The 27,480-nt window shown below is 38.2% G+C and overlaps 2 protein-coding genes and 1 non-coding gene across 3 annotated transcripts; all 3 read left to right on the forward strand.

The window, feature by feature from the left end:
- Window positions 1-384: 384 nt before the first annotated feature.
- On the forward strand, window positions 385-9,980 carry LOC103714828 (uncharacterized). The gene is made up of 5 exons (XM_008802253.6): window positions 385-1,004; window positions 3,407-3,559; window positions 3,644-3,785; window positions 3,870-4,111; window positions 9,514-9,980. The coding sequence occupies exons 1-5, from the start codon at window positions 504-506 to the stop codon at window positions 9,718-9,720; spliced, it is 1,245 nt and encodes a 414-aa protein (XP_008800475.3). The 5' UTR covers window positions 385-503; the 3' UTR covers window positions 9,721-9,980.
- Window positions 9,981-13,011: 3,031 nt separating this feature from the next.
- On the forward strand, window positions 13,012-13,083 carry TRNAP-AGG (transfer RNA proline (anticodon AGG)). Its single transcript has one exon. It is a non-coding gene; the product is annotated as a tRNA-Pro (tRNA).
- Window positions 13,084-16,608: 3,525 nt separating this feature from the next.
- LOC120113283 (AT-rich interactive domain-containing protein 4-like) lies at window positions 16,609-25,736 on the forward strand. The gene is made up of 15 exons (XM_039134336.3): window positions 16,609-17,843; window positions 17,968-18,159; window positions 19,875-19,928; window positions 20,601-20,689; window positions 20,767-21,052; window positions 21,152-21,208; window positions 22,314-22,345; window positions 22,544-22,679; window positions 22,760-22,933; window positions 23,230-23,865; window positions 23,946-24,083; window positions 24,224-24,322; window positions 24,728-24,828; window positions 24,916-25,006; window positions 25,405-25,736. The coding sequence occupies exons 1-15, from the start codon at window positions 17,700-17,702 to the stop codon at window positions 25,528-25,530; spliced, it is 2,355 nt and encodes a 784-aa protein (XP_038990264.2). The 5' UTR covers window positions 16,609-17,699; the 3' UTR covers window positions 25,531-25,736.
- The last annotated feature ends 1,744 nt before the right edge of the window (window positions 25,737-27,480 follow it).

The following is a 27,480-nucleotide window of genomic DNA, read 5'->3' on the forward strand; positions in this document are numbered from 1 at the left end:
TCCTTCTTTTTTATATAGCTTTTTTATTAATGATGTAACTGGTTGTACGCATGCGAGATCAATGTAAGCAGCCGAAGTACTAAAAAATAAAAAATAAATGAATATCTCAAGAATTGTGAAGGCATCAACGAGGACATTGTCGTTCTCCATCTTATTAATTTATAAAAACTAAAGATTGACGTGGAATTATGGACGCCAAATTGGTCACCGAATTTTTCCTTTTTTTTTTTCTTACACGTGAAGGGATATTTTCGGTATTGTCTTGCAGGAATATTTTCAGATTTGGGAAATCATATTTTCAATTGTTGATATTATTATTATTATTATTATTTAAACAAGCATTAGACTGGAGAGCAAGGTTATTTAAAGGTCCTATTACATCTGCTGAGCCGGACTCCTTTCGCTCTTTCTAGCTTTTGGCTTTAAACTCTTTTCCATCGATATTCCTCTCTCCAAAAGTAAAGAGGATTCTTGATCTTTAGCATTAGAAGAGAAGCGAGAGGATGTGGCTGAGATCCGCTTCTTTTGTTCTCGACAAACGGCTGCAGCAGCAAGAGCCGTCCTCCTTCTTCCACGATCCGCGCGACTCGGCCCAGCCCCCGCCACCGTCCCCCTCCGTCGATCCCATGGACCAAAACCCTGACCCAAACCCTAACCACGGCATCTCCGCCTACTACCAGACGCGCGCCGAGCACCACGCTGTCGTCAGCAGCGACTGGCTCGCCCAGGCTCAGGCCGCCATCGGCCGGGGCGCCGCGCCGCCCTCGGGGTGTTGGCCCTCCGCCGCCGCCTCATCCGCCGTCGCCGCCAGGACGGGTTCCGTCGGCGGCGGCGGCGGCAAGCCCTTCAGCGTCATCGACGAGTTCAACTACTGGCGGAAGAAGCCCGACCTCGCCGAGGCCGTTGCCGCCATCATGGCCCTCGCCGCTGTCATCCGCTCCAGCGAGGCCACCACCATGATGGAACTCGAAATCGAGCTCAAGAAGGCTTCCGACACTCTCAAGGTCAAGTTTCTTTTCAGTTCTAGTCATCTTCTTGGGCTAGCTAATCGATAAAAAAATCAATTTTGGGGGAGAATATAACCTAATCTATGCAGAAGTAATTTTTTTTGGAGAATAATATATTTCCTTGTTAATATAAGCAGCAAACAAATCTATATTTTTCCATTCCCAGTCCTCTTCTTTGATTACCCAATGAATAAATAATCAATTGCAGATCTCTTTGTGGTTCATCTAAAAAATCCAATTGCAATTTCAATTTTTAGGGGAGATACTTGTCTTCAGGGTCTTTCTAGGCATATATGATATCTCAAAAGTGCAGAATTTTGTTTATACATGGGCTGAAACCTGTCTATCTCCATCAAAACTCTTGACAATTGGATTCCTCATCTTGGATTAAGCACCAAATTAAGGTTGTTTTATGACATGGATGTTAAAATGTTGAATAAGTTCTTCTTCGCGAGCCAGAAATATTTATAATGGGCACACAATTTGGAGAGGAGCTTGTTTATTGAACCTTATTATGTTTACTCAATGATTTCTAGCAAATACATACATACGTACGTACGTACATACATATATGTGTGTGTGTGTCCAAATCATATTAATCAAAGCAAGATTTGTTGTACCGGTTGGTATGCCGTACTGGTACCAAACTGGTATATAGTACGGCATACCCACACTACAATAGGATGGTACCGGTACGAAGTCTGGTGGTGAACCTTGAATCAAGATATTCTTTTCACATGTTTCAATTTAAAGTTTTGAGATTTTTTGATTTGATCCTGTTTATTTTTTTTCAATATCAGCATATAAAGATTGATAATTATTTGTTAGACTGTATTCTAGATTTGTAAGCTTGTTAAATGGATAACACTTGGGGGCTGTTTGGCTGTTAGACATATCTAAAATATGCTGGCACTAAACCTGAAATGAAGTAAGTCTTATTAAAACACTTGTTCCGTTGTTTTTCATAAAACCTGTTACAGTAACACTAGCATGGCACAAAATCTGAAAATTGGTTTCTAAGAAAATTAGGCTTTTGTGTGGTTTTATGAGAGCCTGCTCTACACAACAGCATGTTTTGTAATTATCTGGTTTAGTAAAATTTAGTAACAGCCAAGTAGCTTTTTGAATCTAGTTTCAATGCTAAAGGCTGCTTAATCAATCGTACCAATATACTCTAATAGTTCATAAGTGGAAATTCTTCATGTGTTGTGAAATTGTCAGTTAAGGTATGATGATTGCCCGTACTAGTTAAACAAGTATTGAAACCATTGCTTACAACCATAACTATAACCATGGAGCCCCATTTCAGATATTTTCTACTTGATTTGGATTCTTCTTCTTTTTTTTCCATATTACATAGTAAGAGATTCTTTGACTTCAACCTTATCAAAGTGAATTCAGAAGTTCCATTCATAGAATCTCAGGTTGAGCATTTTTTCCTCAACTGATGTAGCCCATCATGCCTTTTTCTAGTGTATAGCATCTCGTTCTCATAACTTATATTCATTGGCATTTTCATTCTATTTGTATGATTATCATGCATTGTCATCTTCATTCTATTTGTATTATTATCATTTATTAGACACCTATAATCATATGTGTTATAAGTTTTTCTTGCTTGCATCCAATTTAACTACCATCCTCATTTGGAATTAGGATGTCTTTTGTAGTGCTTTCCTTTTAGATTTAGCAACATTTTTTTTATATTATTCTGATAGTATGTAGCCAAGCTTCTAATTTAATAAAATTTGTCAGTTCTTAAATTATAAAAATACAACTACTTATAATTGCATGTATCTCTTTTTTCTCATTACGTGGTTGATTTTTCTTTAAGCAGTATTGCGATCATATTAGCTGCCACTTTGATATGCTTAGTTGCTGGAATCGTGTACATAGGGTACTCACCTTCTTCTGAATCTTGTTTCCACTTTCATGTTTGCTTCCTAGCACTTGCCTTATGTTAAAATTATCCTCTATTACTGTCCTATATTTTAGAGATAAATGCAGTTGTTATTTATTGTTTATTTTTTTTTACTACATATGATACATTTTTAATTAATTTCTAGGTGATTACTTGTTCACGTTTTTTTTGGAAAGCTGTTCTTCCCTGCTGTTACACCCAAACTGCTTCTGATTTGGCTAACTAGGGCCTAGCTTCCTTATCAATGGAAATGGCTAGTCGGATCCTTTTGTTTAATTAATTTATCATTTTGCATTTGATTAATTGTGCTTAGTTTCATTTTTTTTCACGATGAAAAGGAAGAAGGATAAAAATATAAAGCATCATTTCATATTCCATGTAGTGTCTGTTCCAGAAATAAGGGATGTCTCATAACTTATTTTGATAGCATATTTGAGCTAGTGATCCATTGACAGTTGATTTCATATTGACATTTCAGTCATGGGACACAACCTCTATATCTTTGTCAGCTGGCTGTGATTTGTTTATGCGATATGTAACCAGAACTTCAGCTTTGGAATACGAAGACTTTGATGCTGCAAAACTCCGTTTGATAGAGCGTGGGGAAAAATTTGGAGAAATCTCTTTGAAGGTAAATAACATACCATGGATCAACTCTTTATTCTTTTATGTTGCTTGCTGAAATTTATTTTGACACGTCAAATCCATATGTCAGGCACGCCGGACCATTGCAATGCTTGGTCAAGACTTTATATTTGATAGTTGTACAATCCTAGTCCATGGTTTTTCAAGAGTTGTGTTCGAAGTTTTGAAGCTAGCAGCATCCAATAGGAAACTCTTTCGGGTTCTTTGCACAGGTCCTCTGTCAATGCACTTTTCATATATAGTTTGCTTTGTAAGCATCAATTTCGTGAATGCCGACATGTTCTTTTTATGTGTAGAGGGAAGACCAGACAGGACAGGTTTACGATTCTCAAATGAGCTTGCTGCACTAGGTGTTCCAGTTAAACTTCTGATTGATTCTGCAGTGGCCTATAGCATGGATGAGGTTGACATGGTCTTTGTTGGGGCTGATGGGGTTGTTGAAAGTGGAGGCATCATCAACATGATGGGAACATATCAAATTGCATTAGTGGCCCATAGCATGAATAAACCTGTCTATGTGGCTGCTGAAAGTTACAAGGTACCACTTTTCACAATCACGTCTATTTGCTTTCAACTCATTTGCAAACCTCAAAAATGAATTCTGCATTGAATCTTGCATGTAGCTGTCAGAATACAGATGTTAGTAATTCTTGTCCCTTTGTTATAGAATTTTCAGTAGAGCTGCATATGGAGTTTTATTTTCTTATTAATTAATAAGCAGTGTTCTGTTGGTTATCACGATAACAATAAGATAATTTTGAAATTGTCAGTCAAGAATTGCACAATATATGATAAGATACTTTGTCATGTAGTTTTTTTGTCTCCTGGATTATTGAGGGATCATGCAATTGGGTTCCTGGTGATTATTGGCTATTCTATGTATCAAACTTTGACCTATGCCACGTGTTAGCCTTTCTTGAAATTTCATATTGTCAATTGTTTAACATCTAAAGTATCTTATGTTGGATCATTTTCGGTTCTTCGATTCCAAATTCAAGTGTTTGGACTCTCCTGTGGATTCTGATCAGTAATTCCTCATACATTTTACCTATGTTTCTCATCATCTAGTACACTCCCCTTAAATAAAGGCAGTTCTCAGTTCTCATCAGCTCAGTTATATTATTATTATCATTGTGATTTTCACAACTGTAACATTCAAGTAGGCTTTGCTTCATATAGGGTTGGGTTATGCACAAATGTTTACTCTCCATACTAACATGATTTAGGGAAACAGATTACTTTGAACATTGTAAATGTTAATGTAAACAAAAGGAAACTATTGGAAGAAAAGAATATTTGGATAGTTAATCTGCAATTAAATTTGGATTGCATTTTGTTTCAGTTCTTTGATAATTTCTGATCCATTATTTTTTTAAGTAAATCTTAGCGTACAAGTTAAATGCAAAATAAAATGCATAGAAGCCACATAGAAAGATAGAAGGAAATTTTATTGGATTTTGGGTTGGATATTTCTACTTAATAGCAAATGAATGATACATAAATATTGCTCTTCAATTTTCACCTTATATGATCTTATATTTTATTTAGAGCTAGAAAGTTCTTTTGACATATCTTGACAGTCTAACATCCATACTCTTCTCTTAAGATAAAACCTCTCTAATCAAGGTTCGCCATCTCGGTATTGGACCCCGTATCAGTGCCACACTAGCACCGTGTCGGTACGATACGGTACGAAATTTTTTTGGCGTACCAAGTGTCAGTACGCCATCCGTACTGAGTGTCGGTACCGAACTGGTATAGTATATATGCCTTTGTACCGCCCAGTTCGGGCCGGTACGGCATACCATATCTCTAGTTTTAGTCGGTTACTCAAGTAATGGTCCAACAAATTATATTACTTTGGTGGGGAAGTACTAGGGTTGGAAATGGGCCCTAGGCTAGCTTAAGGCCTATTAGGCAAGATTCCACAGGGGAAAACTGCATTTGCTTATAGGCTGCCCATTGAATCGAAGCCCCAAAATGAATTCAAGTAGGCTTGGGTTGCCTCAGCGTGAAGCCCATGTGATTACAAATAAAACTCCAGTACCTGATAACTAGTTGCTTTGCTTTACATTAAGTATAAATGCTTCTTGATGTAGCTCTATGTTAGACTTAGTGATAATGTATAAAATGGGCATGAGACAGCCACGATGAAGGTGTCACATATTGGTCGGGCTGGATTGGGCTAGGCTGAGTTGGGATCCCTGCTGCCAAGGCCCCGTTTTTGGGTTTCTGTTTGGGCCTAGGCCCAAAAAATGTTTTTAGGCCTTGTCTTGAACCTGACCCAAGCCCAAACTTGAGCTTGGCCTGAAGCCTAGATGAGCTGACTCGACCAAGTGCAATTGAGTTGGAAGACTTGACCCAACTTGAATTAGCCTGGTTGGCTTGATAGGGGATTCTCTGAATCCAAATGTTTCCAAGCCTACTTTGCACATAATCTAATTTTTTAACCCCCATTTCTTATTACAGACAAACACCACCAAAACCTTCTCTCTCCACTCATTGCCCTCATCCCATCTGTTCATCTCTTCATCAGCATCTTATCCATTACCATCCGATAGTGATAATGAAACCATGACGTCCGCAACGGTCTCCATCCTAAGAGAGTCATGATCCAAGAATCAATGGCACTTCCTCGAATCTGTGTACCACCTTGCTGGATTCTCTACCACCCAGGCCATCTAGATCCTCTGCCACCTCTGCAATCACCCTCACCTTGCCCTCCGCTTCTTCCTTTGGACCTAGCATCACTCACTTTGCTGCCACGACCTTGCTTCCTTCATCGCTATTGCCCACATCCTCCGCTGCGACCACCTTCACTCCGCCGCCCTCTCCCTCCTAGCGGTCTTCTGCTCCCATGAGGCGTGTTGTGGGCTTGTATTTGGGCAAAACTCATGTTGGGTTGGTGAAGTGAAATCTATTTCCCCTATTTCGAGTCATCTATCCATGATGATTGTGAGTCATTGGATTGGGGTCGATCCATGGGATCCTACAGATTTCCTCTACTTAAGAGGGCTAAAATAGCTTAGGAAGAGTAGAGAGAAACAGAAGGAGAGGGGAAGATTTGGAGATAGAGGGAAGCTTAACTCCTAAGGTTCTCTGGGAGCATTTGTTAGCTTGTTGGTGTCATCCTTGATGGCAAAGAGAGATAGAAAGAGCTTGTACTCAAACTCATTTTCATGTTTGAGGAGATATCGCCCCTTGTATCTTGTAATCTCCTTGAATAGTAAGAATACCACCATGTCATTGTTCTCCCTTGGATGTAGGCCTTGAGATTGGCCAAACCATGGGAATCTTGGGTTCCCTGTCTTGTAAGTTGTTGTTTTCTTGTGATTTCTCTTATTGCGTATGTGATCTTCCCCATCCATGACAACCTAGATTCTAAGCTTGTGTTGGATGTGATAATTGGCCACCAAGTGCCTGTAGAAAGTCCATAGAGATACTTGTTGTCATGCTTGCTCTCTTGCTTGTGGAGGTGGGAATACTAAGCTATTTCTCTTTGCATCTAAAAGAGGATCCTCACCACAAAAAAGATCTGGGGCTCTAAAAAAGACACAAATGGAGAGTCTTAGGCTATTAAGGCATGGTTTGGGTGGGTGGGGTGGGTTATTGGGTCTAGGTTGTAAGGAATTAAAGAGCACCTGGGCATAGGTATGGTCGGGTTTAAAGGTCCAGGTCAAGGAATTAAAGGGCTCTTGGGCATAGGCATGGTCGGGTTTAAAGGTCCAGGTAGGTTGGGCTTATAAATTTGGGGTCTAATGCGGGTTTAATTGCAGGCTTGGCCTTCAGATTTGGAGTCAGGCTCGGGCTTAGGTCGACCCAAACATTGACCTGAATCTGGCCCAAAATTCAATTAGACTGTGGTTTCCAAGCCCAAGTCCGACTTGAAAATTCTCATGCCATTCCCAAAGCCTGAGCTGGAGCTGGCCTGGCCCGGGCCAATTTCTAGCCATATGCGTTGATTTCAGTATCATGATAGAGTAAAAATATTAAAGAAAACTTGGATGGAAGCGGTGAGAAATAATTTACATGTTGATTTCTTATTTTGTGCGACTAGCTTTTGATGGAACCAATTGCATGCTAAGTTTCATAAAGATGTTTAGATTATATTGATTTGAGAAAGTGCATTTTTCAGCCGCTTGCATAATCTTGCTTGTCTTTTATATTCGATCCTTTCTTACGATAATAACGTCAGAGATTGCGCTCCTACTGTGCTTGTAAGTGACCTAGATGATTGTAGTTGAGAAGCATCCATTGGCTTGAGATGAAACCTGGACAGGCATGACATCTTAACATGAGTAATTGATTGAAGACTTTCAGTATCATGCAAACGAAGGAATCAATAGCTCTATTTGATCTCGAGTCATTTAGATGTATGATAGCATTGCTTGCATCTTTGTATATGCACATGTGCAGCTAAGAGAATACATATCTCCTGCTACGTTACCTGGACAATTGCGTTCGGCTCCTGAAATTGATGTCAGATATGTATTTTAATCGTATTCATGTTAGAAACTTGGGTACTTATCAAATTTTTTCAGTTGCAGCTTTTAGAAGTTGGTAGATTTAAGACACCCCAACAATGGGTTTGACCCACTAAAATAATGTTAAAACTGAGCTTTTGTTTTCTTCGGAGTTTGGTCCAAATTTAGGTATTAAAATAGCTTTGCTAAATGTCATTTTCTAAAATTCTAAAGCTAATTGGAAAGGTTGGGTGGGAAATATTTGGCCATAACAAATAATATCTTTCAATGTTTTGTCTATAAGATATTTGAGTATATATAATTTAGCTAAATTTATTTGTTTTCTATATACCCCCTATTTTTTATTCTATCTCTTGCCGAGTGAGGCACTCGGAGATAAATCTAATTCTCTTGTCTGCGTCGAGGTAATGGTGGTCTCCAGAAGGAGCAAAAAAATATATAGAGTAGAAAATGTCAATAGTGAGGGTGAGCCTTGGCGAAACGGCAAGGTTGCTCCTTTGTGAACTAGAGGTTACGAGTTCGAAACATGGAAACAATCTCTCTGCACGCGGGGGTAAGGTTGTGTACATTTGACCCTCCCGAGACCCGCAATGGTAGGAGCCTCGTACATTGGGCTGCCTTTTTTTAGAAAAATGTTGATTTTTATCCATGTGCTGATTATCGCTGATGGTTTATCAGCCAGCAAGCTTGATGAGAATACCTGAGAACGCAGGACAACCACCAGTTCAGCATGGAAGGAACTTTACCATGAGGGAAACGTTTTCTCCTTAGAATTTAATTGATAGATTTCTGATGATTTTACTGGTGCCAGCAAGCTGCTGGTCATTGATGGAGATGTTTGTCCCTGCAATGAGATTGAAGCTTTGATCCTCAACAAAGGGTGTGTCTTGTTCCCATTATTATGCAGCTATAGAAACACCAATGAAATTGCATACATCATGTGACCATCTAAGTCTAAGCTGCAGTAGGTTTAGATCAGAATTCTACCTATTCTAATTTATGTGAAGTTTCCCAAAAGATGCATAATGATAGAGCCCACTGTTCAACTTCAAAAATCAATTCTGATATTTTTTTTTTTTTTACTAACAAAGTTATATTTTCTAGAAAGCATCTAATTTTTTGATTTTCCTTGATTAGGAAGCTTAATCCCCTACTTCGGTGCCAATTGTCAAAACTACTCTGAATGGCAGGATCTATATTAAAAATTGAGATATTTATGAAATTTGTGCTATTTAAGATGATTCTCAAGGTGAATATTTAGATAATTGAAATGAGAATATTAATCAACTTTTTTATGTGGATCGTTTTCTTTTTTTTTATGTGAATTGCTTTCAGTTACTTGAAGAAATTCTCTTTTTTTTTTAATTTTTTATTTGGGGGGGTACATTCAGCTCTGAATATTTCACTTGAAACATCTTCTATTGGATTTTTAGCATGACTCTCGTGAACTTTGCAGTTTGCACGTCTGTACCCATTGGACCAGAAGGACCTAGCTCCTGCACTTCGCCCCATAGACTTTGGTGTTCCCATTCCCTCAGGTGTTGAGGTCGAAACATCTGCAAGGGACTATACTCCTCCTCAGTATCTCACGCTCCTTTTCACAGATCTTGGTGTTCTTACACCTTCTGTTGTAAGTGATGAGCTCATTCAGCTATACCTATAGCCATTACCTTCTGAACGATTTTCTGCTCTGCCAAATTGGAGCTTAACCATCACACATCAAACAGTGGAGACGGTGGAGCCAGTTAATCTGCGAGCTTCTCTTTGTTATGAGCCATCAATTCGAACTCCAGCGTCAAATTTAATTCTGTAGAATGCTGATCTTTGTGATAATAGAATATTTATCTGATTTTATGCCTCAATCTTATGGGAACGCTCTTCTTCCTTTTATGATTCATGGAAACTATCTTGTTGGTTCATCCTTTTTGACATGCATTATTTTGAATTTGGTAATGGAGAATCAAGGCAGAGTATTTTTCAGGGGTGGCAATTTACTTCACCCTATCTAGTATCCGACCCAACCCACAGTGGATCCAAGACGTGTGCAAATAATGGTAAGATTTGTTCCGAACTTGATTCGAATGTATATAACTCCTTACAAATTATAAAATTCATCAGATGGTGACTACACTAATCGTACTCCTAAGATACAAAACTTCAAACTCTATATCTAAGTCATGTACCAAATACCCCAAATCAAAGTCTCAAAATTTATCCTATTCAATGAAGAGTGGCAAACATTTAAAGATTTGATATACTTCCCAATTGAACTAAATCTGGAAAAATTTAAGATTTAAAGAGAACAATTAAAACCACATATTTACCAAAATAACATTAAAATACTAAGCCTAAGTAAGATTTCAAGCAATTTTAAATTCCATATTTTGTTTTATTATTGTATATTTGATCGCTTCGATAAGTTATTTGATGAGTCAAACGTTTGACGAATCAAACAGTACTTGACATTTTCAAATTAGAACAGCTGATCAATCAGCTCACATGAACCTCTAAAGCCAAAATCTATCTGTATCACTATTTTGATTGCGAGAACTAAAGCCCTTTCTTCTCCTACAATTGTTCGCTATCCAAGGCTTAAAAATTTCAAAAGCTAGATCCTCCATTAAATACCCTAAAAGTGATTGTGAAGCCCAAAATATAAATTGATTTAAGAGAGAAGGCTTGCTTTGAAGATGGTTTATTAATTACTTAGATCACTATCTCCTCTCCCTCTTCCTCCTCCTTTTTGTCCAAAAACATAACACTTACATGAGGAAGGGGCAGAGATTAGGAGGGTGATGGAGACAGATAGGAAAGGAGAGAGAGAAAGAGAGATAAAGGAGATTTCTTAAAAAAAGAAGAGAACAAAGATGAAAGGATGAATGAAGAAAAATAGAACGAGTGGGAGCGGGCGAAGTTGGGGTCGAGGTTAGGTCCTTTGTGGATCTTGACTCGCTCACTCGCCCTTTTTAGGTCATCCCAATTAGGTGAGACCTGGTTCCACATATTATATTACTAAGGCTATTAGAGATCTACGCACCTCTTGATGGGTGTCATATTATTCGATTATAGAGACGGATTATAGAGATGGATGACCGTCAAACATTTAAGGGCGATATGCTATGCATGGCATGCAATCCAACTTGAAGTGCCATGCTTTGTTTGACAGCTATCCATTTCCATGATGCAATGATATTCAAGGAGTACGCAGAGGATTTGAAGTTTTGAACTCATTATTCACCTAGCTCGACTAGGGTTTTTTCAACAAGTGGGGTTGTATCTTTTGCGCGAAAGAAGGATTTACCTTCCTTCCCACGAATGCATCATTGGATGGATCATCCATCGGTTGCTTTAAGGTCAGCGCGAATGGATGAATGACAAAGTTTGGAGTACTTTGAGATCTATGTCGTGAGTGGTCCAACGGTGGAGAAAGGTGAATCCTTCTTTCATGCAAAACATACAACTACAATCCCTTCTCAACCATAATTGGAGAAAGCTAGAGGGAAAGACAATAGCATGTCATCTTCTTCATGTCTCCTCGAAGGATCCCTCAGTCCTCTTGATTGGCTGGAGGGGGGCAGCAATGAGGGGGCAATTAACAGGGATTCAAGGACTCCATCTATCGACAGGATGGAGATTACAGCTCTGAGTAGAGGGAAAGAGCCTATTTAATTTGGCTGGGCTTAGCATGAACGGAGCTTCCTAGTCTAAAGGGGTCTAGGGCCAAGGCTGAGCCAACCAGCGTCCTACGCCTATCGCTGATGCTCAACCTGCTAAAATCGAAGAGAAACCCACTGATAGAATTATTTTTTGCTCTATTGTACGGAAGAAGGGAGCAATGGAAGTAGGTGCGCTTTGCTTGGAAATTTCCCTTGGGAGACTCACTTCCAATCCAAGCAGGTCTGTCTCAAACTTGGTGAAATCTGGCTTACCACGGAGCCATTTCTTGTCCCTGCTATTGATGATGGTTTCCATATGTTCGAGTTCTAGAGTAAAGCCGATAAGGTGCAAATCCTTGCAAATGGCTCTTGGCTTGTTAATGGTCAAGTTCTAAATGGTGCGGGCACCGGTACCAGACCATCCATCACTTGGGTCTATAGTCATCGGAGAATGATGGTCTAGTCAGTTTCACTGTGGTTAAAGTAATTTTGTCTCATTTTGATGGTCTTTAGGCTTGCTCATATATTTTTATCTTTGAGGGCCTTTTGCGAGATTGGTTTCTTTGTAGGAAGATTTTTATATTTTGGGTCTTGTATATATATATTGGACCATACATTTGTATGGGGTATGCTATCTCTTTCTTTTAAGCCCTGGTGTGAAACCAAGAGCCAGAGCTAGGTGTGAAGCTAGTTCCCTTCCTCCCCTTCTTCTTCTTTCTTCTTCTCATTGTTCCCTCTTTCTTGCTGTACGGCATCAGCTTCTGAACCTCCCACCGATGAAACGAATCTTCATCCCTTCGGATGAGGCCTCCGAGGTTGTGGGTGAGATTCCCTCAATTACCACTCGAGTATTGGGATCCAGAAATGCTTACCCCCTTGGCTAATATATTGGATTGTTGAATCCATCATGCATGGGGTGAGATGTAGATTTGGCCAGGTGTGGGTTGGCCCTGAAGAGAAGAGAAGTGCTTTTACTAGAGAATCTCTTTGAGGCTCCCTTCGCTATGCTATAGATAAGGCCGGTGAGGGTATTGGTATTGGGAGAGGGCAGATGCTCCATTGACCTCTAAGATGGGGGGTTAAGGTTTGAGAAAATGTTGCTGGGGATATCTCCACATGCTTTTCATTAAAAAGAACAAATAAAATGGTGCTATTAACATCAGTAAGAACATTGATAAGAAAGGATTTTTGGGGAAACATCATAAAAAAGTAGCCGTTATGTATTATAACATAAAATTACATGGAACGCTTTGAGAATAATACTCTCTCTATGAAACGTTTAACTTTTCAGCATAAACGGGCATTTGGTCTAGTGGTATGATTCTCGCTTAGGGTGCGAGAGGTCCCGAGTTCAATTCTCGGAATGCCCCACCATTTATTTTATTTTTTTTTTCTTTTTAGTTTTCGTTGCTTTCTTTTTGAAGTTTTCGTGCTCCCTCACTTGATCTGAGTTGGTATACCATTAGTTGCTTTCTTTTTGAATTTAATCATCATGATCTGTTTGATGTAATGAGTTGCAGAGCTGACGGGCAGTCGCCTTCCATGGTCGAAAGGCCAGGACCAACTCTCAAGGAGCCATACCGTATCATTGTTCAAGACTGGTTCTTGAAATGGGGTAGGCATGATAATTACACTGACGAAGATGATGATCAACGCGCTGTTTTCAATTTGTTGGATACCATCCTTGTCGACAATGTGCTATGATTGAAGAAAAGGTTGTTTTTATATGTCTAGCTGATTGAAAATAGCAACTCCACTTGCTTCATGGAATGGAAGCATGCTTTTTACCTTCAAAGCATATGTTTGGTATTTGCAATTAGGGGCGTAAATGAGTCAAGCAACTCACGAGTTGCTTGAGCTCGATTCGGGTCTAAGCTCGATTTGACTCGACTATTATGGAGCTTGAGTTGCTCGAGTAGTTTTTTAAGTCAAGCTTGAATAGCAAAATACTCGATTTGAAGGCTCACAAGCCTAAACAAATATATTTATTTTTAATAAATATTATATTTTATTGATAATATATATTATTGATCTAATATTTTAAAATACAATATTGTGCTTTATTTTATTGTAATTATATTTTTAATTATAACTAAGGCACGAATTCGAGCTTGAACTCGAGCTCGAATATAGCTCGGTTGATATTCGAATTGAGAAGAATCGATTTCAAGTATTGCTTTCTTTTTTTTTTTATTGAGTCGAGTTCGAACTTGGATATTAAAGCTAGATCAATTTCAAATCAAGTTTTAAGCTCAAGCATCTTGAAATGAGTCGAGCTTGAGCCTCTAGCTACTCGACTCAGCTCGGATCGATTGCACTCCCAGCGCCCACGCTGCAGAATGATGGTTCAATTTCAAACTTTGTGAAATTTGAAATATCCTATGGCTCTTTTGCACCTAAGTACCTTCAAATGTCATGCAACATGTCTAAACACTAACCTAAGAGGGGGACTTGAAATTTAAGGTATATGCAGCAAAACTTGTATGACCAAGGTAAATGCTATAAGAAACATTTGTTCGTGTCTAAGGGATTAGAGCATAATACGAAGATCTTGACATATTAGGGTTTCAGTTCTATTCATTTCCAACCTTTATTTCATGCCCTCTAGTAAAGAGGCTTATTCTTATCACTTAATTATCATTGTTGCTTACAAATCTGGAGTTGTTAGTAGTTGATTATTGGCGAATCTTCAAGTATGTGAATTTCTTAAGTAATTTGCATTAGGAAAATCTTTCCCCTGTTTGTTGAAAAACAAAAGAAAATAATAATAAAGTTCAAAATAAAGCGACTCCACCTAGCAATTCATTTAAAACATCAGGCATACATGGGGTCCCCATGGTAGCACTATGCTTGTCATAATCAATGCCATCATCTCAGCAAATTAAGAATTATCTGTTCTTTTTTTTATATATTAAAAAAAAAATGCTCCTGTCCCCCAGAGAATTTCAAGTTTATGTTAATCAGTTGACTAATTTTTTGTGATAAGAAGAGGATGGAGGAGCATGAAAATTGATGATGAAGATGCTGATGAGGATCTAATTGGTAATTTAATTGGTAGGCTAGCCTAGTGTTCTTTCATATCATAGAGAAGCTCCTAAGATAACTAAAAACAAACGGCAGAATTCATGCTTCTCCGTATTAATAACCGGACGACTCCCAACAACCAAATGGGTAAGAGCATGGTGTTAACCTTTCAATAGCCTCTAACCCAATGTAAGTACAGCACTGTAGAACTTGATAAATCATTTTAAGGTTTTTTCTGTTTTCTTTTTATATTTTTATAAGAGATGGAAGGAGATCCAATTGCAATATAATTACCAAGATCCACATTTTAGGATGAAACTATTCAAGAACCGGACCCAGAACCTCAAACTGTGTAGTAGTGGTCCGAGTTCACCACTTTTAAAGCAATTTAGAGAGTATTTTCTTAACAAAACTTTTGGAAACTAAATTTGAATACAATAATATAAAACAGGAACATGGAGCTGCACGTTGATAACGTAGAGCTTGCCATTTCATAATTCAAAATATCAAACTTTTGAGAAAGTGATTTGTTTAAAAGTTTACGACGATGTGTGTAATGCAAGGAGATAGCCTCGTACAGGGCTTTGAAACTACAACACAAATAGCTTGATGGACATACCCTCCGAAGTCTTAAGTTATATGGTAGAGGAAATGGTTGAGATTCAAATTTAACTCATTTAACTTGTTTCGACCAGATGTGAATCAGAATAGATTATCTGTTAATAAGATAGTCATATTTAAATTTAGATTTTTGACCCTTTTAACTAATAATAGGTTGATTTTGGATTAACAAATTTTTGATCTATTCCTTATCCGACTCGATCCGACTTGCTTGCCATCCCTAATTAGAAATTAAGAAGGCTATATGAAAAATTTTATTTCGAACCATTGACTTTGATCATTCATAGGCAGGCTCACACTATTCATCGATGCATTTAAGATTCTATCTAGTCCACATACAAGGGAGCTGATAGCTCGAGAATGTTCTTTTTTTCTCTCCATGATTAAGAATAACTCAAGAATGTTGAATACTAGTCAATGTTGCTTATTATCACATGTGCATGTGCCTTTATTTTTCTTCTTTTTATTGAACAATATGAATGGGTCCTTTAACCTGATGTAGACCCACGAGATACAAGGCCAATGGAGAAGCATCACATCCAATAGCAACCTTTTCTTGCTTCGGTGTCGCAGTAATCAAACCAAACATGTAAAATTAGTAACAAGTACCCTCAGCAAAATAATATATAAAATTATATATATATAATTAAAATATCATAATATGCACCCTCAACAAAATAATATACAAAATTGAAAATCACTCAACTAAAATAAAAAACGATAGTAGAAGGGTGTCACCCCTTACTTCGCGGCATCCGAACTATGATTAGTGGCGGCGTAGCGTGTCATGCCAAACATATATTTAGAGAAACTAACGTGGCTGCAAACTAGATGGTCTCATATTTGGTCAATCACTCTGAAGATGTCTTATGAATTGAAAAAAAATAATTACTTAAGGATGTTCATGATTTGCTGCCTTTTGATTTTTTTTTTTTTTATTGGTATATCTGCACTAGCACTGTATGGTGCATTCAGCTTAGCAAAATAAATAATTAAAAATAGATGCACGCTTAACATTTTTTTTCCAAAAAGCAAAAAAAACAAAAAACAAAAACAAAAACAAAAAATCAACGTCTATCCGTATAGTTTTGTCTTCATGAGGAGCTCCGTTTTAGATAAAGATTCCACGGAGGGACAACGGAATACAATAACGTCCAAATCACGCACGTGACTCCGGTGCTCCAGCACGTGCGTCGCCATCGTCGCCCCCAGCGGCCGGTCCAAGAGCAATCCCATGAACTAAATCCACCGCGATAGATCCTGAGATCCACTCGATCGATCATAGGATTGATTTAAAGAAGAGAGAGAGCGCGCGCGCGTGGCCAAAGAGATATAAAATGATCGGGTTTCGTGCAATGAGAGCAGCAGTAGCAGTCATGGATCGAATCGACAAAAGCAAGAAAAAGAGGAAGAAGGGAAAAAAAGCCCAGAAAAATCCAATCCGCTTCGATTCTTTTAAGATTTTCCTATAAAAATCCCACCTTCTCCCTTTTTTTTTCCAAAAAAAATCTTCTGTGGTGAAGTACAGGATAAGCGTCGTGGAAGAGTATAATAACATGGTGTTATGTTAACACGTTATTGTCACAGGCTCTCTCCGAATCTTCTGGTCTCTAGTTATACCGTTCTTTTATAATTTTTTTTTTTTTTGTGGGGGCGTGGGGGGTGTTGGTGCTTAGATTCTGGTCTCTCACTCCTTTTTGGATTCGGTTTTTTCTTTCCAGTTTCGCCAATTGACGGATTTTTTCTTTTTTTCACTCTAAAATCTCATCTTATTTTTCTTGCTTTCTTTTGTTTTGGTTTGACTCCACGCGTAGTCCATCGGGTTCGTTCGCGAGATTTAATGATGATGGTATTAGGTTCATCCCCCAATTCGGGTCGCTTGCCTTCCTCTCCTTAGGATTATTATTATGATTATTGTTTTTTCTTTGTTTTTATGTGCGATTTTAAGGCGAGATCGCGCGGTGCTAGGGTTTGTTCTCCCTTCTGTGTTTACTTTACTCTTCGTCGCCCCTTTGCCCTCTTTTTGGCCTGTCTTTTTCTTCTCGGAGCTCCGGAGGGGTTTCTTCGCGTAAATTGCCTTGTTTTCTCGCCGGGGGCGTCGATTTCCGGTTGCTTTCTCGCGATTGGAAGGGGTTTTGAGGCGTTGCGCGGAAATATTGGATATTTGTGAGGGATATTGATCTTTCGAGGTATTTTCTTGGGGTTCGGGCTCTGGATTTAGGGCCGGTGGGGGGGGGGGGGGGGGGGGGGGAGTGGAGGTGGGGAGGTTTTGGTTTGAGAGGAAGATGAGATAGTTGTGTTTGTGGGTTCTCCTTCATCTTCGCTGTGGCATGCATGAAAGATGTTTCAAGCTCAGAGTTTTTCGAAACCGGGCTGTAGGCTTATTGCAGTGTTGTGCGGGAAGTTCGCCGAGAGGCCACGGGAGGAGCTGAAGCATCGGCCTTTGTATCCTTTCCCCGAGCTTGTGTCGTCCGGGCGCCTGGAGGTCAGTGTTTTCTTTATGAATTCGAGACTGGATTTTCTTAGCGAAATGTTACTGCATTCATAATCTGGGACTAGGTGGGATTCGCTTTGGTCTGGTTTTAAGTGGTTTTCCTGTTTAAATGCAGGTTCACACCCTTGTTAACCCAACACTAGATAAAATCAGGGATGTGCAGAAGTCATTGGATCCAAATATTTTGTACTTTCAAGGGGAGCAGCTTGAGAATGAAGAAGAAATTGGCTCTCTTGTCTGGGGAACTGTCGATGTGTCGGAACCCCAAATATTTAGCTCCCTTATTGGTCCATCATTACCTACAATAGTAAGCTATTCTACGATTCTGAAATTATTACATTGTTTGGTATTATATTATGTATTTAGTTGAGATTGTAGCTTACATGCTGTTCTTTTTTATGGTTTTGTGAAACTAATTGGAACATAATGTGTGTATATTACAAAATTTGTGCTATAGATACTGTTAGGAGCATGAACTGCACAATTCAATTCATGGTGATGTTCGTTTTTGTGTTCTGATGTGCATGGTCGATAAATCTACTCTCAACCTATACCATTACTAGTTTGATTTTGGCCGAGTGTGGGAAGTGGGACTGCGAATGGTTCCACTGTGTTGCAATTTGGTTAACTGGAACTCCTGACATATCATTTGTTTCTCTTACCTTCTTGGTTTCAAAGTAAGAAAGATCCTAGAGCTAGCACTTAGATGTTTACCCAGAAATGTAGGTCGTCAGGAAGCCATATTTAAATCATTGCTAATCTTCGTTATTTCTATTAGTATGATATACATGAGACAGTTTTAATGTGAAATGAGTATGACTATCATGGTTTGCAGTGTGTAGGATACATCATCAATCAAATGTTATTATCTGTACTGAGCTGATACTTTGTTCGAGCTTTCTACAAATTGATCAGTGGCATTAGCTCTGTTTTTTGTTATGAGGATGTTGAGGTTTATTTCTGACCTTTTCTTCTTTAAAAAGAATAATTAGAAACTGAAAATGGAAAGCCTATTAGGTCAGTGACAAGCTGAAAATTTACCTGGTGTTTTGTGGTGTAACTATTTTGTAGCTGCAAAGAACTCTTGCATTTTTCTTGCCATGCTCCACTTGGAGAACACCTGAAATTCATTTGGTTATTTTTGTCTTTATATTGTTGTTATTCCTGAATTCCAAATCACTTGTTGATGAAATTCCAAAGACTTCAAAGAGAAAAGTTGTTATAAGAATCATTCTAATGCCCTCTACGTGATTCAAGTTATCAGGATTACCATTTGAGGGAGGAAATATACTTTTTTTAGTCACATTGGATACTATTATATGCTGATTCGTAGGGGTATATGTATGTGTTTTTGACATTTAATGTAGAACCTATAAAAAAGGAAGAACTGAATGTTTACTTCGGTGAAATACTTGCACATGAAACAACATAATTGTGTATTAGACATATATATATTGATTTTTTTAATTCAAACATTTATTTTTCAAATTAATTTCCCTTATTTCTTCAAGGAAGCATCACAAGGTTCTATGTGAGAAATGCTATATTTTATTTCTTGACCTTGTGGCTAGGCTTTTGCTAACCGTTGTGGAGAAGTCTAATCATTACATTAAGCAGTTCAACAAACCCCTTTTGCTCTGAGAGATGCTGAAATGTTAAACAAACTTTTTTCATTTGGTATGCGTTAGATTTGGTTGTACTCTGAGACTGGACATGGTCAATTTTCTTGATCTCTGCAAAACACATTTAACCATTCTCATTGCTGGCGTTTTATATTTCTGTAGTCATTTCTTCTCTTTTTGTTGATAATAAGATTGTAATTTTTCTTGCTACTTATTTTAGTGGTTCAGGTGATCTAAAACTCTCTCTTCATTGTCATTTTTGCTCCAAACCCAACATGGGCACATATACTGCTTCTAGATATACTGCATATATAATAATTGAATATATGGGCATTTATTATGATTTGTGCAGAATCTTGTTTCCGCCTTTTATGTCTGACACAATGAGATGTGGTCGCAGGTTTATCTGGAGGTCCCCAATGGTGAAAAAATTGCACAAGTACTCCATTCTAAGGTGATAGCTGAGAAATACCAATGTGCCTTACTTTGTCACTGCATTCTATTGTTTGTCCCTAATATATTTGAATTGGTGGCATTTTAGAATTAGGAACTGAGATCATGAAAGTTTTGTTATTTTAAGTATGATGAACTTTTCCTCATTAGAAACCACCTCTCTTCGACCTGCATTAAGCAGGTATCCACTGTCAAAGAACTTATTACCTGGCCACTGATTGTTAGTGGTCATGCAAGCCGCAACATTACCCTGCTATTGCATGTTAGGGGTGTGCATACTGAGGGCGAGAAGATTAGTCTCCTTTTCGCAGATATATGCAACATTTGTATGTGGCGCTGTTATTCATCTAAAGATCTAAAAAATTCACATTTATATTGATTTTGTGGACTCTCATTTTTTCCTGGCATTCCGTTGTCTGGTTACTTTGTTAAATATTTTTGTGAACTACTATTTAAGCTGCCCGATATTCACTTTCATGTTCCGTTTTGCATGTGGCTTGAGACATGTAGGTGGTGAAATAACACCCTTTAATGATTTCAGGCTTGATCTGGATGTGTTTGAGTTTCTTTTACAAATGTGAATAACAACCCTATTTTGAGTGTTCCTGGGTTCATCCTTACTTGTAGTTCTTAAACTGAAAGAAATGTTGAATGGAGGTATTTTCTTTGTCAGGGAATTCCATATGTGATATATTGGAAGAATGCATTTTCATCTTATGCAGCTTCTCACTTTCGCCAAGCATTGCTATCTGTTGTGCAGAGGTATATTTTTAGCTTCCCTTGCTCCATGACAGGTGAAATTTACAGCAGCTTCATGATTTTCTGTTTTCCTTTTGCAGTTCATGCTGCCATACATGGGATGCATTTCAACTTGCACATGCATCTTTTCGGCTATATTGTGTACGAAACAACTATGTTTTGCCAGCTGACAGCCAAAAAGTTAGTGGGAAACCTGGGCCCCATCTACTAGGAGATGCTCCTAAGATTAATATATCTCCTCCGGATAAATTTGTGGGTGAAGAAGAAGAGGAAGAAGAAAGCTCATGGGATACTCTACCTGCTATAAAAATATATGATGACAATGTAGATATAAGGTTTCTTGTTTGTGGATTACCATGCACGTTGGTAAGTTTGAGCTCTTATTTGTCAACTCTAGGGCTTTCTTGCATGCTGATTTGTAGATTTAATGCTAAGTGTGTAACATTTTATCTTCTCCTTTTCCAGGACGCTTGTCTGTTGGGTTCCTTGGAAGATGGCCTTAATGCCCTCTTGAACATTGAAGTAAGTATAATGATGCAATAGTTATTTACCTTATTAATCTGGTTAAGCTGAAATTCATCTGATGATAGATCCAAGTTATTCTTGGATTCCTAGGATGGCACTAGTATTCTTCAGTGTGAAAAAAACACAATACTCAGGCAAGCTATGAGTGAATGCCCATGCAGTGGCAGAATCCAGTTGGTGTCCATTAACAGTCTTTCCTCTATCTTGTATACAGATTTGTCACTTTTATATAAGAGAGGAAATTAATAAACATTAAATACAAGGTTTTAGGAGAAAAAGGGATGCATATGACAATACAAATTAAAGAGTGACAAATTGGCAGAAATGTAGAGGGGAGGCAGTTTTTAAGAATTAATTATTTGTTGTCTGTTAAGGGGCATGTGATTTCAGTCTTTCATTGTCAGCTTGGTCTCATCAGTGACTGACAAAGTTAGTTTAGTCTACTGTTTGTGTCAACAAACTGCATTAAATTAGTGCAACTAATTATCTCTTAATTTATGCATGGTAATGATCAGAAGGATTCTAATAGAGTCGGATTTATGCAAAAAATAGGACTTCAGCAAATCAGCAACCTTTTACATTTTGTTGGATGCAACACATGCTTATGTTCTAATTGGTTTAATGTATATATGGTAGGGTTATTTTCATGACAATGCATGTCATTAATGTTCTTGCTCCCTATACATGGGAACCATGTTTAGACAAGGATTTAAGTGCCTTGTGTTGACTGGTGGCTAGCATGGCATGTGTCATGCTGTGTTGAAACAAAGGGAGCGGGAAAAAAGAGGACCTTTTGGCTTGGTGCCAGTTGTACCTAGACATCTCGACTCATATACCCTGTGATGTGCAGCGTACTGTGGCACACATGCATTCACAGTTTCCGGCAAGAGACTGGCACAAACTGGCACTTAAAATCTTTCTTCTTCAAATAAATGGATTCTAAGAAATTTGCATTAATGCATGTCAAGTTCTAATGGAATAAAGATGATTTCTTGTTTCAATTTCTTGGAAATTGTTTCAGTTGCTCCTCTGTTTCTTCCTTATATGCTTTAAGAATTAGCAACTTATTGTTGCTCCTAACACTTTCTTGCTGCTGGTTCAGATTCGTGGGAGCAAACTTCATAATCGAGTCAGGTATATTGTGCAAACTAAATTTACCAGTTTTTTCACCAATCAACCAGTTATATGCTTGAGTTATGTGTTGTAGAAGTCTTTCAGTGATTATTGGCAGTAATTTGAATTTTATATATATATATATATATATATATATATGATTTTTTACAATTATGTTTGCATTTCCATGACAAATCATTTTATTAAAATGCCTGACAGTGCTGCACCTCCTCCTCTTCAAGCTGGGACATTTTCTCGTGGAGTTGTGACAATGAGATGTGATCTCACAACTTGTAGTTCGGCTCATATCTCACTCTTAGTGTCTGGTAGTGCGCAAACATGTTTCGATGATCAGGTACAAGCTGCAACTGCTTTCTTTGCTCATTGAGTTGTTAAACTTCAATGATTATCGAGCCATTTTCTTTTAACATGCAGCTGTTGGAAAGGCACATAAAACATGAACTCATTGAGCAGAGTCAGCAAGTTCGTGCTCTTCCAAATTGCAAGGAAAGCAAGCCTTCTTTGTCTGAACCTCTGAACTCTGTTTCTATAGCTTGTGGGGCTCCTGTTTTTGAAGTATGGATAAAGGTTCCGTCTTGGGCTGCTCAGGTTGGTTTCTTGCTGACCGGACTTCTTATAAATTGATGCTTTGCATTCATCTGTAAAAAGTATGATGATTCTATAGTAAATTAGATGTGGCCTTTACTTGAAATGGAAATTTTTTATATACATGAATTTACTCAAAAAAATGTCAATAGCTGCAAATGAAAGCAAATATTTTAGTTAAGAATAAATATTCAAATCATGAATGCTTACCATGAATTGATGGTCCTAGTTGGCTGCTTTTTCTTTTTATACTGACACAGTGGCTTGATTATTGCATTTGTGGTGATGATATGATGCAGGTCCTGAGACAGGTTGCACCTGAAGTCTCTTATCGTATCTTGGTTACTCTTGGCATTGCAAGTATTCAGGGTATCTCAGTTGCTTCTTTTGAGAAGGAAGATGCAGATCGCCTTCTTTTCTTATGTGCAAAACAAAGGAAAGACTTGAGTTTACAAGATGGATTGCTTTCTAGTGTGCCTACCTGGTCTTCCTCTCTTATTAGAAAAAGGTCCAGACCAATTCCAGAAACAGAACCTATGATCTGTAGCAATACCTTGAGTGAGAATGGAGCAACTTTACTGGAAGATGATCAGGATGTCAAGGAAGAGGCAGTGTTGGTAAAAGGGACTCACTTGTCCTCCATGCCTGTTAAGCGGAGATTGAGGGTTGCTGCAATGAGGCCAATTCCTCGCTCTCGACAGCACAAAATGCTGCCTTTTTTGGGAGTTCCTGAAACTAATGTGAATGATGTAGGTCAGGCAAAGCCTCATCTGCCAATTTTACCTTCTGTAAAGCATAATATTGTCCCTCCTGCTCCATCAACACACAGGAAATCCATGTCAAGTTCCTTCCACGCTCAGCAGATAATTTCTTTAAATCCTCTGCCAATGAAAAAACACGGATGTAACAGAAGCCCAATTCCAGTTTGCTCCGAAGTATGTTCTCGAATCTTGTTGCTCTCTAAAAGAGCTTGCATATCCCTGCTTAACCTTTGTTTTTTGCTTTTGTGTTATAGGAAGAATTTTTAAAGGATGTCATGCAGTTTCTTATCCTTAGGGGACACAGTCGGCTTGTTCCCCAAGGAGGAATATCTGAGTTTCCTGACGCCATACTTAATGCAAAGCGCCTTGACCTTTTCAATTTGTATAGAGAGGTTTGCTTTTGTTGTCACATGCATATACAATATGTAATTCTGCTTCGTATCTACAGCTTACATGGCTTGATTTTGGCAATCATTTATTTCCTTTCTGTAAATCTTAAATAGTAACAATGCATATGCATCACTTGGTACAGGTGGTTTCAAGAGGAGGTTTTTATGTTGGGAATGGCATAAACTGGAAAGGTCAAGTTTTTTCAAAGATGCGCAACCATACGGTTTCCAATAGAATGACCGTGAGTGTTTTACTTTCCTATCCACTTCTTTTGTACATATTGCTATTAATTGTCTGAATCGTTCATGGTATTGAGTTTGGGTATTTTATATATTATGTATCACGGCTTTTCTCTTAATTGTGATTTTGCTATAAATTATGTGATTAAAAATATTATGGAAGCATCAGCGAGCCTTTTCTCAGCGGAAATGCTTGCAGACTAAGCATGCTTCGTGTTATCATTTGTTCAGAAAGTGTTCTTCATTTACTAATATAATGATCATAGTTGAGCTTTATAACTTATGCCTCTCAAACAATGATGTGGGTGGTTGAAATTGGTTGACACCCTGAAATTCGAGACATGCATAACAGAGATTTGTTGCACTCAAGAACTGAGGTCATGACCACCAGTTGTTTTGGATTCCAGGGTGTTGGGAATACTTTAAAAAGACACTATGAAACTTACCTGTTGGAGTATGAACTAGCACATGATGATGTGGATGGAGAGTGCTGCTTGCTGTGTCGCAGGTTAGTAGGAATTAACCCTTTTTTTTGGTTATGTTCTTTCTATCCTCAAAACTAATACTGACATGGGATGTGCTGAGTTATTTACAGTAGTGCTCCTGGTGATTGGGTCAACTGTGGCTTATGTGGTGAATGGGCCCACTTTGGTTGCGATAGACGACAGGGTCTTGGTGCTTTCAAGGTTCGATCTTTTATCAAGTTTGCTTTAGTGTTTCATATCATGCTTCCGAGCTTTTCTGTTAAAATATAACACATTCTCTCTGCACATTTCCCTAGTGTCATTAAGTTCCGTTGCTTGCCAGATTGCTGCTATGTAATATTGTTCTTTTAATTCCAGTAATGCTTGCATTCTGTGTGCCAAAATTGAGATAGTAGCATCGATGGTACCTCATGCATCACACCAGCTTTTTTCATCATGTATGCATTAGGGAAATTATATTTTTGCTTTTGTAGAACAGCACTTGTTTAGCATGACCTAAAGTGAATATTTTACCTTTAGATCTATTCCATTTTAAACTCTTCTTTACAGGTTCTGACTTGGAACTTCAAATTCTCACTAGTTGTGTGGTGTGATGGCAGGACTATGCAAAGACAGACGGGTTGGAATATATTTGCCCTCACTGCAGTTTTACAAATTTTAAGAGAAAATCGCAGAAAGTGGCAAATGGGTTTCCAAATACATCCTCGGTTCCACGACACATGTAATCTTTTTCTTTTACTTCCCCACTCTCAGCATAAGAGAAGAGCCCCCCAGTTTGTGAAGGGGTTGTAATTTCTATAATCCCCATTGCTGTTTCACTAATGCTAGTCTAGGCTGATATTTTAGATAGCTCTTGAACAACTACTACACAATAGTGATAGAAGGAAATGTTTAGAACTTGATTTTTCTTAATTTGTTCTCTTTTTGTTTCTTTCTCCTATGCATCTTGGAAATATTGTGAATGATCTTTTTGTCTATTTTCTTTATTATTTTACTTTTTTTCTTTTCTCCTATCCTGTTCGAAAGATCTCGAGATGTTTTTTGTAACCTTTCTTTCAAGTGGGTTTAATGAGCTCTCTGAGGGTTTTCTACATTAAGTGTAAGGAACCCTGGCAGAGAATTAGAGCCGAGGAAGGAAAACAAATATAAGAAAAGGGAAAAATCGATGCCATGGTTTAAACGAAAGAAGTATGCGAGCAAATCATCGGCAATCATCGCAGCATAAACATTGTGGAGGCATCACATTAATCCGAAGGTCATCAAGAATCCAATCAGGGTTTTAAATAATGTGTTATCCCGTTATAGTGTGCAACCCCAACCCCCACCAAACCGAATGGAGCACTTCTGTTGACATTGGAGTGCTCTGCAGAGGAAATAAAAGAGAGGTGAGTGCATGTTTTCCTGAGTTCATGGTGGAGTCGGACTTCAATGATGGAGCCACTCCAAGAATCCCCACTATAATACTAGAAAAATAGAGATAGAGCTCTAAAAATAATATTGAATGCAATATCTTAGCAAGCCCACCTCTATGCTTTTGCAGAAAATTGATCCCAAAAGTTAAAGAAAAACCAACCGATAATGCCAACATCTAATCTTTTTGTGCTACCCATCACAAATTGAACAAAGAGGCTCTTAAGTTAAGAATGAAATGAAGGCTTGGGATCAGAACCCAACCAACTCAGGGTCATGTCAAGTTGGTTGCAGCTATATTCTTCCTGGAAATATGGTTCTAATAATGTGACACCACCATGTTATACCTCACTGATATAACTTTTTTTACGGACGGCTGCTGATAAGTTATAGGTAAGTCGTCCCAGTACATGTCCATCACGCTCATCTACGTACAAGAAGATGAGGGACACAATGCATGAAAAAGAATGATGTATGATTAGGTATAACGTTGCGTTCAACTGCAGTGGAACCTTTTAGGTTCGTGCATCTGCGACAATCCTTCAATGACTCCAACTAAGGGACACCAAAACAAGCAGACCCCGTGGTGATGGGTCACACTCCACCATCCTTATTCCTTAGTGGATTCCCTGCCTATTTTGTCCCGTTGTTAGCCTCCTGATCAAACTCTCGGTATTTTTTTATTTGTTTGGTACATCGGCAACTCATACTAGTCTCATGTAAGCACTGCCTTCAGAGTCAAAAGACAAAATAATTCACAAAGATGGAGGAACAGATACAAAGTGGGTTCAAAAAAATCTCTCTAAAATGATGAGCAGTAAAGAAGACGATCCAATCAGTAGCCGTTCTGTTCGCCTCTCGGAACACATGCATAGACAGCATAATCGAAGACGTCACACTCCATATTTCAATACATGTTGCACAGGGACAATCTTAGTTTTTACAATTATCAACGGATCCATATCCAAGCCTGGTTGCACCAAAGCCAAATACAGAATCTTCTTTCATTACGATCAAAGTGGATCAAAGTCTAAATACTAATTATAAATATATCCATATCAGGAGAATTATTACACAGATCATCTAAATTTGTAACAATAGTAAAATGACAAATGATCCCAGTGCTACTGATGAATCTAATCTTTACCCTTAAATGGCATCTAAATAAGTTGAACCAACGTAGTCATAAATTAACGTTCGACGTTTTTCTAGTTTTTTCTGACCAAAAAGTATTCATCACCACTGCCGACTATCCCATTTTCAAA

The sequence above is a fragment of the Phoenix dactylifera genome, chromosome 15 (genome assembly GCF_051530095.1).
Source record: "Phoenix dactylifera cultivar Ajwa chromosome 15, Ajwa_hap1_PhDact_Kaust_v1.1, whole genome shotgun sequence".
Classification (NCBI taxonomy): domain Eukaryota; kingdom Viridiplantae; phylum Streptophyta; class Magnoliopsida; order Arecales; family Arecaceae; genus Phoenix; species Phoenix dactylifera.